This window comes from Paroedura picta, chromosome 15, assembly GCF_049243985.1.
Source record: "Paroedura picta isolate Pp20150507F chromosome 15, Ppicta_v3.0, whole genome shotgun sequence".
Lineage (NCBI taxonomy): Eukaryota > Metazoa > Chordata > Lepidosauria > Squamata > Gekkonidae > Paroedura > Paroedura picta.
The window spans coordinates 20460910-20475193 of NC_135383.1; the positions used below are offsets into that span (position 1 = coordinate 20460910).

Below are 14284 nucleotides of genomic sequence, written 5' to 3' on the forward strand. Positions count from 1 at the left end.
TGACTACCCCTGCTGTAGACTACAGAGGGTAAAGCCGGGTTACAAGAACAACGCAGGGGAACAACGCAGCAAACCATTATGTCACGTACAATCAACAGTGTAATAAATCTGGATGATAAAATTTGAGAACAGGGCAATAAAAACGGCATTGTATTACAACATCAAGACTAACTCTGATTCCACAAACTATAACTGCTTCCACGTTTTTAACAAAGGGAAGAACTTTGTCATGAGGAAGGAAAATAGAATGTGCATTTCTGACTGATTACGATCATATGTTATTAATAATGATTATTATTATTGCCTTCAGAGTCCTCCATGACTTCCCTTTTCTCGTTTCTCCGCTCCTCCGGTACCTTCCAGTACGTGTCCTTTTCTACTCCTCCATCCTTAACTGTCCACATGTCTCCTGCTCCCATCTCTTTTGCTGCCCCTTATGCCTATAATTACCTCCCAGGACAGCTGGGTAATGTCACCTCTCTCACGTCTTTCAAACTTCGCCCTGGACTGTCTAGCACTGACCCTTAACTTCTAAACTTCTGTGATTGGAATAAACATACGTTCTTCCCCTATTTATGATTCCCCCAACTTCTCTCCGGTTCCCTTTTTTGCTTCCCTTATCTCGATTTCCAGGTAGATCCCTGCCCCAAGAAGCTTACTGTTATCACTGGTGGTAGAAAGTACCGTCGAGTCACAGCTGATGTATGGGGAGAATGTTCATAACTAATAAGCTGCCCATTGTTACTGTGGAGATAGATCAAGATGGGTAGCTGTCTTAGTCTGTCTTTAGCAATTAAAAAGAGCAAGGATCCTGGCGCACTTTAAAGACTGACAAAGTTTGTTGCTGCTCCCTTCTTCAGATATGGCTAGAATGTGAGTCCATCTGTCCTATATGTTGGAAAGTGGAGGGATTTCAGATGCTTGCGGAGAAAACAGCATTGGTAATGAGACAGGAAACCTAGGTCTAGTTTCAGCCCAGGAAGATGCCTTGTCTTGAGCTTCATTATAGCCGCAATTCAGCAGTCTTTCTTTCTAATCTCTCTTCGAAGTTCCTTTGTAAGAGAACGGCCTCTTTGGGGAAGGCAAACTAAGAATGGTTTTTTTCATCTGATCCAGCGCTTTCAAACATGGATGTGATTAAAGCCCATTAATCCGCCTTGAGTCCGAGAAAGGCAGGCTATAGATGGCGTCAATAAAATAAATAAAAATAAGATATGCTTAATCAATAGAGACACCTACTTAAAAGTGATGGGGGCATATAACACATACCTCACTTTAAACCAGTATAAAGTCGATTTATACTTATAATTATATTATAAAAGCAGCTGCATCCAATAATTGGATTGCTGGTTTTTTTTCCTTGAAGGCCACTAACAAGCCATTGAAATTAGCCTCTCCTGGAAATGTTTTTCGCACGGTGCAAAATGATCTCATGGAACTCACTGCCCCAGGATGTAGATAGCCGCTAGCTTTGATAGCTTTAAAAGGGGGGATTAATCGAGAGCAGATCCATCAATAGTCATTAGTGCCGGCAGGGTCTCATGGGAATTGTAGTCCGTGGACATCTGGAGGGCCGCAGTTTGACTAACCCTGTTCTAAACTCTGGGATAGTATACCTGTATTAACAACCAGGAAACAGGACAAACACCGTCAACTCCATATCCTCCTCGTGGGCTTCCCGGGACCCATGGTTGGCCACTTAACTTTGAAGCATGAGACCCCCCAACCTCATTTTAGGGAACAACGGTTTAATATCGCCGCTTTATCAAAGACTGCTGCTTTTTGATTTCAAGCAGCACGCTGAAATCAGCCCGGGGGGGTGGGGTGGGGAGAGGAAGATTGTGTAAACTTTTTTGTGGTGCATATTATAAGGTCAATTAAATGGAGCCATAAAACAGACTACTGTGACAGGGCCGGTGGCTTCCTGTCTGGGAGAGAGGGCAGGGGGGTTTCATTGTAAATCACATACAGCCACTGCATTTCCGAAACTTCTCAGCAACAGTAGGAAAGAAAGACAGATGTACATACAACGAGGGTGGGGGGAAGGTTCAGGATATTGCGCCATAATGCGCTTGATGTACATAATGCAAAATGTACGGTCTGCTTTGTTGGAGGGGCGGGCGGGGGACACGACGATAATGCTTACTTTACGACAACCATGAGCTTTACCCAGGGTAGAATATTGGGTGGGGAGAAGGAATGTGGCCGTTTTGGTTTGCTTTGCTTCCACCACATGTGGGTGTTGATTATAAATGACAGTCCTTTTTTTAAAGAAAAGAGCTACAGAACAGCACGTCCTCCAAGGTTTATCTCCCCGGACCAGTGATTATCCTCAGAGAACCCTTCGGAGTCCTAGTAAACCACCAACGGAGTCACTGTGTGCTGCGGAGAATTCCAGAGGAACACCCTGGAGTCACGCTTCCTCGTCCGACCAAACTCAGTGTGACTTTTTTCCCGAGCCGGGCCTGAGCTCCCCTGGAAGCGGCACTCTTAAAAATCAGATGGCAGCTGCTGGATTTGGGACCGCAGAGCGAGGAGGGGAGAAACATCAGCCCCCACCATTTTCTGTTTAGGGGAAACAGCAATGGGGAAAGCCCCCCCACAGCAAGAGTCAGCTCAAAGGCAGTCTCAGACCCGGCTCATGGGAAAATGTCCCATTTGGCCCAGTGAAATGAATCTGTCCACTACACCAGGGGTAATCAACCTGTGGTCCTCCAGATGTTCATGGACTACAATTCCCATGAGCCCCTGCCAGCGTTTGCTGGCAGGGGCTCATGGGAATTGTAGCACATGGACATCTGGAGGACCACAGGTTGACTACCCCTACATAAGAGGACACTCCCGCAAGATCTGTGCTTGCTTGGTTTGTCCCCTGCATGTATTTTGTCCGTGGCTGGCATCTGAGTCATGCCCTCAACACTTTAGGGAGAGAGTGACCCTCCCTGCCCCCCCCCTCCATCCCAACTTACAACAAAGCATGTGTCCATCCATCCCATAATAAGCCATGGAAACACTGGTGGGATGGCAGACGGAGAGGTGGCTCAAGCCACTTAATTGCTGAACCTTGATTTATGGGAGCTAATCTTCTTGTGGTCGTATCTGTCGCCGAAATACTATTTTCCATTTTTAACTTGTTTTTCTCACATTCCCTGAGCTATGCTGCTTCTGAAGAAAACAGGAAATGGGGATTTAAGTGGGGGGGGGGGAAACCAACAACTTGATTATCCATTTTTAGGGGATCTCGGAAGGAACAGCCCACCAGGTGACAACACTGTCCCTCGATCGGTCCCATTCCATAACACCACTTATTCTGATCCCCCCTCCTTGTATAAAGCACCCTCTGCATAGAAGGGTAGAGAAGGGACTGTAGCCCCGTCCTTGCCATAGTTTCAGTGTCCTGTGATGTGCTTCATGTAGCTACCCACCTATCCTTCTAAGCACAGTTTTCTCACACAGGGAGCTTGGAAACCCTCTGTCTTCCTTGCCCTGGGCAGATTATAATCCTTAAAAGGCTCAAAAAAGAAAGCCAAGTTTGGTGGCTTTGAAAGTTCAATGGATTTCATAGGTGGGGGAGGTTCAAGAATGCCATAAATTAGCAGATCTTCCAATGCATCAGTTTGGGTTTTTTTCCCCTTAAAGGAATTGATGTTTTTGAGTGATCTTCAGTCTTCTCATAACTACTGGTCTGAGATTTCATAAGTTCTTGGAACCAAGCCTGAAGAGAAAATGGAAACCATTATGAAATAGAGGGTGTTTTTTTTTTAATAATGGAATACATTTTTCATTGCTTTGGGATGGAATAAAAGACCAATGTATGGAGTTATGTTTCATGGATACAGCTGCTCCTGGCAGTGGCATTCATGTGTCTCCAGCTCCATCCATACTGACTCATCCAAGGGTCTCCACTGTGGTGCCCACAATACCTTTCCTGGGCCCATTCTGCACACACAGGATAATGCACTTTCAATGTGCTTTGGCAGCTGGATTTTCCTGTGCGGAACAGCAAAATCTACTTCTAAAGTGCATTGAAAGTGCATTATCTATTGTGTCCCACCAAGGGTCATTAGGCAGTGGGCATGGTCACATGGGGCTTGTGCCCAGGAGGAATTGTGATTGGCTATTTTAAACAGAGTTTCTGCCATAAGTATTGAAGAGTTAATAGAAGAGTTATTCCTTAACTCGCTCACTGACATTTCGTGGTTGTGCCCACCACCTTTAGTGGCAGCTATTTTGTCACTGTGACCCAGACTCTGCAGGCTGAAAGAGCTTGGGGATCCCTGGTCTAGCAGAACATCTCCCTTGCCAACTTCAGTGTTGTGCATTTGTCACCTCACCAGCACCCATTCTGCACCAGTTGGATAATGCACTTTCAGTGTGTTTTGGCAGCTAGATTTTCCTGTGCAGAACGGGATAATCTGCTTCTAAAGTGCATTGAAAGTGCATTATCCAACTGGTGCAGAATGGGCCCAGGGTGTTCTGCTGGATGTTACAGAAGGAGGAGTCTTGGACGCATGGCTTCCATTTTCAGCAGCAGCTCTGTGTGCTTTAGATTCAAGCGGGTCGCCGTGTTGGTCTGAAGTAGCACAACAAAAAGAGAGTCCAATAGCACCTTTCGGACCAACAAAGATTTATTCAAGGTGGGAGCTTTCGAGTGCATGCACAGAGTGCATGCACTCGAAAGCTCCCACCTTGAATAAATCTTTGTTGGTCTGAAAGGTGTTATTGGTCTCTATTTTTGTCTGTGTGCTTTAGTTAAACATCTAGTTTGCCCCTAGATTGGTCCCAGGACAAAGGCCCAGGGCTTGTGAGGTGGGCACCTTGCTGAAGTTAGAAGGACTGGGCCGAGTCAGTGGCCCAATAGTGGGGGGGGGGGGGGGGAGATCTCCTGGGAATCCTGTTTGCTGCCTAAAAATTCCACAGGAGTGCTTGGGATCTAAAGCGATGATGAAAAGCACACACGTGCTCGAGAGGCTGATTAATCGCACAGGGACACAGGTTGTGAAACGGTATTGTCCCCGCTTCCCCTCTGGATCAGTGTCTCTCTGACTGATGTTTTCCTTCCTACAGAAACTTTTTGTGATTATAACGTTCAGCAAACATATAGTGGAACAGATGGTGTCTCTAATTGGGTGAGTAATTCTATAGCTGCTTCTCCCTGTTAAGCCATGAACTATCGCTATAAACATTTGTTTAATGCTAATGATTTACAGTGCCGGGCACCAGGGAGGGGGTTATTCAGGTCAATGCCACCCACCCTTGCCCAGGGAGTTTATACTCAAAGAAGGGGAAAGGCGGGGCACGATCAGGGCTTTCTTCAAACGATCAGGGGGGGGAAACGCACCCTCAAATGTGTGTTCTGTTACATTGATTTGAACATGCAGCTTGTTCAGAGTAGAATCATAGAATCATAGAGTTGGAAGGGGCCATACAGGCCATCTAGTCCAACCCCCTGCTCAATGCAGGATCAGCCCTAAGCATCCTAAAGTAATTTTAAAGTTCTGCCTTTAGTCATTTGAAAGGTCGCCTTCAGTGCCGTTCATCACAAAGAGGGTCGTTGGGCTGTTTCTAAGAGTCGCCGGCTGGGAACCATAAGTGGAAGCAAGCCATGATGCCAGGGAAGCCGAGTCCCACCCCTCTGTGGGTTTTGCACCCTTGCAAACTTTTGCACCCTTGCAAACTTTGCAGTGCCCATGCCACCCTGCACTTCAAAATGGAGAGGCATGTTTGGCTGGTAGCAGAAAGCACAGGAGGAGGGAGGAGGTAGATTAATTGTCCTCCTCCATTTTAGCCTCAGGACAAGCGTGTGAGATTGGTTAGGATGGAAGGCCGATGGGTCACCCAGCAAGCAGAGTGGGTATTCGAACCGGAGTTTCTCCGGTCCTAATCCACGCTGGCTTTCCCGTTAACATGGGAATAAGGACTCTTTGAGCAGAAAGGCGACTGTGGTGATATAACGCACCCCTAGAACCGAGCACTGAATAAAAATGAATGCAAACATCCTCCCATGTAAAAGAGAGAGCGCATGCAAACGGCTCCCTGCTCGACTCTGGAACACGATCTAAGGCCCCCTTCCCCTTCGGCAGTACCCCTCGGGATTCCTTGGTGCTGTTGCCTTCACCGTAATATCCTTTCAAGTTAAATGCATTAAAAACATCAGAAGAGCCTTGCTGGATCAGGCCAGGCGGTTCATCTGATCCCCGCATCCTGTATCCAGCGGTAGCCAACCAGATACCCCCAGAAGGAACAGCCATAGAAACCAAAGTCTTTTCCCGTTGCTCTTCGCCCCGAGCAATTGGACATTCAGAGGTAGACTGCCTCTAAACACTGAGGTTCCGTTTAGCCATCATAACAGTTGATTGGACGACTCCTCCTCCTCTTCTATGGGTTCCGACACGGCAGGCACAGCCATCTACGCTGTCTTATTGAAATGAAGCTGTGGCCATTCTTCTATCACTGGCCCCACCTCCTGCGGCAGCCATTTTGCGGCTGTGCCGCAAAATGGCTGCCGCAGGAGGCGGAGCCAGTGATAGAAGAATGGCCACAGCTTCATTACAATAAGACAGCGTAGATCTTTGTGCTGTGGTAACAGCTGTGACCAAAACAACATGTTTTTTAAAAAAATCTGCCCAGCCAATCAGAAGCCCTGCTGGGCAAAAAGCCTTGCCTGGCCCCACCCACTTCCTAGAAACACAACACTTGGCAGGCACTGATTGGCGGACACCACGACACCACGTTGGGGCTCCTGCTGTAAATGAGCAACCATCCATATGGCGTTCTACGCAGGGTTATAGCTCCCATTAGGCAATTGTGGTGCCTTTGAATGGGGTTCTTCTTGTGGTCCTGCAGCGGGGCTAGCCAGATGACTGCACGCCCTAGCTACTGGCTTAAGTTCCCCAAATAAATGAATAGTCGGTGCTGAAATGCACAGAGTGTCTGGCTGGGGGTGAAACACTCCCTTGTGCTGAAGTGACTCGCTCCTCGAATGTGGAACACATTACAAAATGTCGAAAGAGCAACCATCAGCAAAAGGACGGGTTTGTCTGTTGCCAGGGTGGCTGTTTCCTTAGAAAACCGTCCCTCCCTTTTCATGGATAAACCCGTCCCTGTTTTAGAGGGGCGAAGAAGTATATCCACCCCCCACCCCCCCTGCGGTCAGGAAGTGATTCAAACATGTATTTTTAAAAGCTGAGGATTTATTTGGCTGTTGTGAGCAGGAAATGAAGCCAAGATGCAGACAATAAATACGTCGCTTCTATATCGGTAATAAGGTTAATATCGTAATACCTGGGCCCGTATCCTCATTCGAGAGACCAAACTGTGTCTCAGCCATACTAGAGAGAAAACTTTTCCTAGGAGTTACGGTTCTGATGAAGATAAAAATGGTATTTCTACTGGCAGATGTATTCCCTCCGGTCACCTTCATGGTTGCTAATTCGTCTCGTCATCTATAATTATTAGGAAACAACTCATCTCTAGTATGGCCAAGGAATCCTTGTTATAGCTTATTCGTCTTTTATTTCATTTATTTTATTTTGTGATTTTGTGACAGTAATTTTTAGTCCTGTTTTTATAACTTGTTTGCTGATTTTAGTTTATTTTCACCATGTATTGTGAACAGTACTTGTGTGTGATTACTTGTCGCTCAGCATGGTGCGTATTTCTATGTTTATTTGCTTGCTTAGGCTTCGGCTTCAACAGTAAACCTTATATTCATATAATTAAGGTGACCCAATAAAATCCTATAGAAGAAGAAGAGTTGGTTCTTATATGCTGCTTTTCTCTACCCGAAGGAGGCTCAAAGCAGCTTACAGTCGCCTTCCCTTTCCTCTCCCCACAACAGACACCCTGTGAGGTGGGTGAGGCTGAGAGAGCCCTGATATCACTGCTCAGTCAGAACAGCTTTATCAGTGCTGTGGCGAGCCCAAGGTCACCCAGCTGGCTGCACATGGGGGAGTGCAGAATCAAACCCGGCATGCTAGAAGTCCGCACTCCTAACCACAACTCCAAACTGGCTCTATAGGGATTAAAAAAATCCCTAAAGGTAAAGGTACTCATTTCACCGACCTCGGAAGGATGGAAGGCTGAGTCAACCTGGACAGGCTGCTGGGATTGAACTCCCAGCCTCATGGACAGAGCTTCAGACAGCATGTCTGCTGATTTACCACTCTGCGCCACAAGAGGCTCTCAAATTTTAAAATCTATAAGGATTAAAAATAAACCGGGAGTCCGACAAACTGATCTGGTTGACTTGGGGGTCTCCTGGGGCTCTCCCCAAAGGCCCCAAGTCAACAAATCTGGCATGTCTGACCCTTGTGACACAATGAAGACTGGGAAGGGAGTGACATTAAAAAAAAAATCAAACCCACAAGAAAATCTCTATGTTCGTTCCTTGGGCAACCATTAAACCCAGTAGAGAGGAGAAGGCAAGGAGTTCTGCTCCTGCTAGAAGCCCCTATAATATAAGCAGCACTGCTGTTCCATAGCTGGGACTTAGGCAGGAGAAATTTGTGAGTTGTGTCCTCCGGCTCAACCTGTCTGCTGTGCTTAATGGTGTCCATGGCCTGTGTCAGCCTTGGGGATGGGGGAGAGGATCGCTTGGGATGCCCCTCCCTCATCCGCCCTTGCCTCTTAAGGTAACATGAGGTAGCAAATCAAAGATATTGGCTAAGGAGGTGGGAACAATCACCTAGGGCAGGTGCAATCCACTTCCTGGGGTCTTCTGGTGCATTTAACCAGTGGCTTGGTTGGCACCTCCATCTCTGGCCTCAGTCTTCAGCCTGCAAGTCAATATGAATTGCTCTGTATCAACTGCATGCTCCCACTTCTAACTGTTGCGGGGAGATGTCCATCCAAGTACCCTGCTGTTGTTTTTCTTTCCTGGCTTGCCGTCGTTCTAAAAGAATTGGAGTTCAGTTTTTGGCTACCTTAGAACAGGGGTAGTCAACCTGTGGTCCTCCAGATGTTCATGGACTACAATTCCCATGAACCCCTGGCAGCAAACGCTGGCAGGGGCTCATAGGAATTGTAGTCCATGGACATCTGGAGGACCAGAGGTTGACTACCCCTGCCTTAGAAGATCTCACTCTATGAGAAATTGGCGTTGGCCAAAGCAGTATCTCTGTTTCCGTCTTCTAAATCCATAAAAGTGAATTGGTAGCCGAGCTAGGCTTGGAAGTCTTATGGCTAACATCTCATGAACTCTCAGGAGCCAGAATTGTATGTGAGCAGACTAAAATTTCCTGGGGTCTATTGGTAGCATATCAGTGTGCTCCATGCCTCCATGTGGCCAACTTCTGGTGACCGCATAGGGCTGGGGTGGCCAAACAGTGGCTTTCCAGATGTCCATGGACTTCAGTTACAATGAGCCCCTGCCACCACAGACATCTGGAGAGCTACAGTTGGGCCACCCCTGCCGTAGGGTTGTCAACACAAGTGATTCTGCAGAGGCGGTTTGCTATTAACTTCTTAAAAGTCTTCCTTGGTGAAAAGTCTTCCTTCCAAGGACCAATCCTGCTTAGCTTCCAAGATCTGACAAGATTGGGCCATCCTGTCCCACTGTACAGCCAAGCAAATCTTTTTTCGTTTTACGCTTTGGGCTTCTTATCACTCCTCATCACCAGTAAAGGTTTAACTTGATCTAGCACCTCCTGGAATTCCCTGATATCTAGAGGGGAAAATTTTGTCTCAAGGATACGTTTTCAGGCTTCGAATGTCTGGAAATAATTACGGTTGAAGTATGTAAACTTGACATGGGTAGCAATATACACAGTCGGCATGACTGAAGTAACATTCTTGAATGCTTCGGTGTTGGAACAAATCTGCTTTTTATAACTTCCGGCGCTTCAAAATGAATCTTTCTTTTTGCTTTAAAAAAAAAGAAGTCAATTCATCCTCATCTTTTAGCGAACCGTCAGGGCCTTTGCTACTTTTGAATAAGAGCTGACTTTTGTTGAGGGAGTTGGGCTCTGAAAAATTTAAGGCTTTGAAGCAACATTACTCGAATTTCTCCTGCAATTATTCATCGGCTTTTCAGAGAGTTTCCCACCCCCCATGTCTTTGCAAAACCTCAGTTGGTTTCAGAACTCTATTAGACAGTTGATGTCAGGGTTCAGAAATGTTCTTTGGAGACAAGAAAATTTTTTGGAATGTCCTGGTATCTCTCGACTTTATTTTCTTTCTCAAAATGCTGTCTCTAGCATTACCTCATCAATCTCCAGAGTAGTGTATAAAAACATGTGTAACCAACTACTAGAATCAGAATTTCTTACTCATTATCCAACACAGAATGGAAAACATCTTTCCAGGGTCTGTGAAAGTTATCTTGGTAGTTCTGTTAATTTCTCTTCATTTAAGAGTGCAACATCCAGCATTTTCCACTTAATTTGATGGGATATTTACACATTTGCCACTTAAATCTGTGAAAGCGCATAACTTTGTCCTATATTCTGTTCACCATTACCACCAGCCTGAGAAACTTTTTTTTAAGCAGTTGTTCGGTTTAAGCACTATTTTAAACAAGCCCATAATATACACAGAGAATGAACTTAAGCCCATAACACAGAGTCCGACTGGATCAGCCCAGGGGTCCATCTGTATCTTTTCAAGGATCCTATTTGTTTGTTTTCTTTAAATAAATGTTTATGTCCCATGTTCCTCCCCAAAGCAGCTTACAAAGTAAAAATCCAATGTATATATACAAGTGGAACAGAGGAGACCATCCAGATATCTCCTGGAAGCTCTGGAGCCAGGGCGACATCTCTCATCCTGCTGCTTCCTTGCACACAAGAGTTCAAAGATAGACTGCTTCTGCACATGGAGGTTCTACTTAGCTCTTTCCCCCCCCCCTTTAGCTTTTCATACATTTTTCAAACCCTCTTACCAAACCATTGGCCTTCACATTTATGGCAGTGGATTTCGTGTTGGGTACAGAAGGACTCCTTTAGTCAGTTCAGCCCGTGAATTTCATTGCTTGCATCTGAATCAGTGCCGTGGGAGGGGACAAAGAAGTTCTCTATCTGCTTTTGATTTGATTTGATTTTTTAGATTTGTAGGACGGCCCCTCACCACGCAGAATTTAAATCAGCCCCTATAATAAAAAGGCCAAAATTCCTCAGTCATTTCGTGTGCCCCACCCTGTCCCCCCTGAGAAGTGCAGTTGCTCCCATCCCACATGTAAGCATAAAGGCAGCAGAGTCTGTTCACAGTACATATAAACTGCAGCCCTGTTTTGGGGGAGTTTAACAGCAGGGCGTCTTGGGTGTGTTTTGGGTTTATGAGCAGGACAGATCAACTGGCCGCCTGCTGCTGGCCTTCTCCTGAATTGATCAGCCGCAGGGCCATGTGGAATGTTGATTGGGAATGCTGTGAAATCACACCTAGGAAAAACATGCGGAAAGGGGCAACTAAAACGATTGATTAAGGGGATGGGACACTTATTTGTGAAGGAAGGTTAAAGAGGTCAGGACTCTTGAGCTTGGAGAACCAATTTAGGGGGGACACATGATAGAGGTTCACAAAATTATGCATGGGATAGAGAAGGTAAAGGAAGAAGTACTTTTCCCTATTTCTCACAAGAACGCATGGGCACGCAATGAAATTAATGAGCAGTAGGCTGAGAACAGATAGAAGAAAGTACTTCTTCACCTAAAGAGTACTTAAGACGTGGAATTCCCTGCTGCATGCATAGGCAGTTTCAAGAGGGGATTGGAGAAACATACAGAGCAGAGATGCATCAGTGGCTATTAGCCACAAGGTCTAGATGGAGCACTCTGTCTGGGGCTGTGATGCTCTGTATTCTTGGTGTTTGAGGAGCAGCTGTGTGGAACTTCTGGAGTTCTAGCTCTGCTGGTGGACTTCCTGATGGCACCTGGATTTGGGCCATGGTGTGACACAGTGTTGGACTGGATGGGCCATTGGACTGATCCAGCATGACTTCTCTTCTGTTCTTGCATCTGGGAAAGTGATGCTCTGTAATCTAGGTTGCTTGGAGAGCAAGAGTGGAAGGTCTGGAGTTCTGGCCCTGCTGGTGGACCTCATCGTGGCACCTGGGTGTTGGTCACTGTGTGAGACAGGATTGGATTTGATTGATCATTGGCCTAATTCCACATGGCTTCTCTTACGTTCATATGGAAAGGTTCATCATTGTGCAGTTCCGCATGGGACCGCACACACAGACAGGCCAGCTGCCAGAAGATTTTTAACTAGCCTAATAACAGAGCACATTTTTAACTAGCCAATAACAGAGATGGCCCCATCCAATCAGAGCTGTTTGGGTTGTTTTCCTGCCTAATAGTCACATGATTCAAGTAGGGGCCCCTCTCCCTCCCTCAGATCTCCCTTTGCCACTGCAAAAGTACCGGAGTGGGGGGAATTGCACACTCCTGGTCACTAGGGGTGCTTGCTAGCCCACAATTATTATACCTACAACAGCCTTTCTCAGCTTTTTCACCGTTGCAACCCCCCCTGAAACATTCTTCAGGCTTTGAGAAACTCCACAAGTGGCATGATGGTGCAGAATACGGTTGGGAAGGGACACGCCCACCTGGGGACCCTTCCCCTTCTTGCCCCCTCCAGGCCCCTCATTGGCCAGTTTGGGAGGGAGGAGATCAACATGACCATTTATGGTCATATCAACTGATAAATGTTTAACACGTTTAAAATATATATTTTTTTAAATTAATTAACTCCTCTCCATTCTGGAAACTTCTCCAAGGCCGTCAAGAACGCCTACTCTATAGACAAGTGGCAAGAATGCATAGATTAAATGTCTATAGGAGTCTTGGCCTCCATGTTCATCTCACATCTGGACTTCAGTAAAATCCTGGGCTATGTGTGAAAACACTGGTCTTGTATAGCAGTTTTCACTTTCTTTCCCAAGAGCGACTGTTTCATACATGCACACATCCCCTTGGAAGTATTCTTAAAAGGCTTCACGTTTTGTTTGTTTGAGAGATTCTTTATACACCATGTGTTTTCCTCCCTGTTTATAAGATTATATTTAGTGCCAGCCCCTGAAAAGACATGCTGCGACTTCCCCATCGTCCCCCTTTTGCTCAAGTGAGGCCGAAGCTGTCCAAAAATTACGAGGAATGTCATGTTTTTCTTCCGAGTTTGAGGCCAAAATTTACTTCCGAGTGGATTTTAATTAACATCCTGCAAGTCAGATTTTTGTGTCTAGAATCAGAACTTCGGCTTCTCAAGAGGATCGTGTTTGTTTTGGAAGCGCTGGTCCCGATATGGTCTGGGGAATCCCCACCCACTTTTCAGAGCTGAGCAAGTGCTACAGTTTGGCCAGCAGAATCCCCGTCAAATGAGGCTTCCCCCCTTTTCTTCTTCCGTCTCTGGGTCATCCCGCAATTTAATTAATATCTAGAGGATGGTTATCAAAGCAGAGGAAGAGACAGAAAATACCCCCTTTACGACCATTTTACATTTCCATCGGGAAAGTTCAAGCGGATTCTGAACTTTCATAGAGTGTTATGTGACGTTAGGCAGAGGGGGGGGAAGCTTTTTGGCCGAAACGCTGCTCCACAATGAACGGATCTTAAAACAGGTCAAGGAATATGTTGGACACCTTTTGGTGTTGGTGTCATGGATGCGAGCAGGTCTGTGTGCCATCTCCTAGCAGGTCCAGAGGTTTGGCAGCTTGACAGCTCCGACGGCACACAGAACTGATTTTTGACGGTGCGTGGACCATCAGGTGCAGCAAGGCAACTGGTATATCTGTAGCCAGCCCAAAGAAGCCTAGCACCTCGCAAACCCAATTATTTGTGCGCTACTTCATGTTTTCGTCCATCGTAAGATCGTTTTGCGACTCCAAACACACAAACTTGCAGCGTAACTACAGGACACGTTGTCACTTGTTCACACGCATGCATAAATACAAGCAAATTCGTGCCGAGTGATCTGCATGTGTGAAAGAACCACAGGATTCATAAAAATGTCATGGGCGGAAGAAGTGCAAGATGGGTGTAGCGGCTTTGTGGAGGTCCTAGTTCAAAGGTGGGCAAAGATTTCAGTAGATGGCTGGAGTGGAATCTCTGTACGCCTCTCAGCAGATATGAATATAATATTGGCTTTCTTCATGGGGATTACAGAGGTAATATATGCAAAGTGCCTTTGAAAAGAAGTGCATTTCAGTTGTGTTCAAGTTACGTAGAATAAATACTATATTTGAGGTGGTAGAATTGCATATGGCACCTTTTTTGCTTCTTTGTGTGTGTTTTGACTACCTCCCTACACGTAGACCAGGGGTAGTCAAATTGTGGCCCTCCAGATGTCCATG

General features: G+C 46.1%; 1 protein-coding gene across 2 annotated transcripts in view; it reads left to right on the forward strand.

Moving 5' to 3' along the window:
• Positions 1 to 14284, forward strand: part of VMP1 (vacuole membrane protein 1) — a 119898-nt gene that overhangs the window by 90386 nt on the left and 15228 nt on the right. For both annotated transcript variants that reach the window (XM_077311359.1, XM_077311358.1), the window contains exon 10: positions 5068 to 5129. In XM_077311359.1, coding sequence (XP_077167474.1) covers positions 5068 to 5129 — 62 coding nt within the window. The remainder of the gene's footprint in view (positions 1 to 5067; positions 5130 to 14284) is intronic.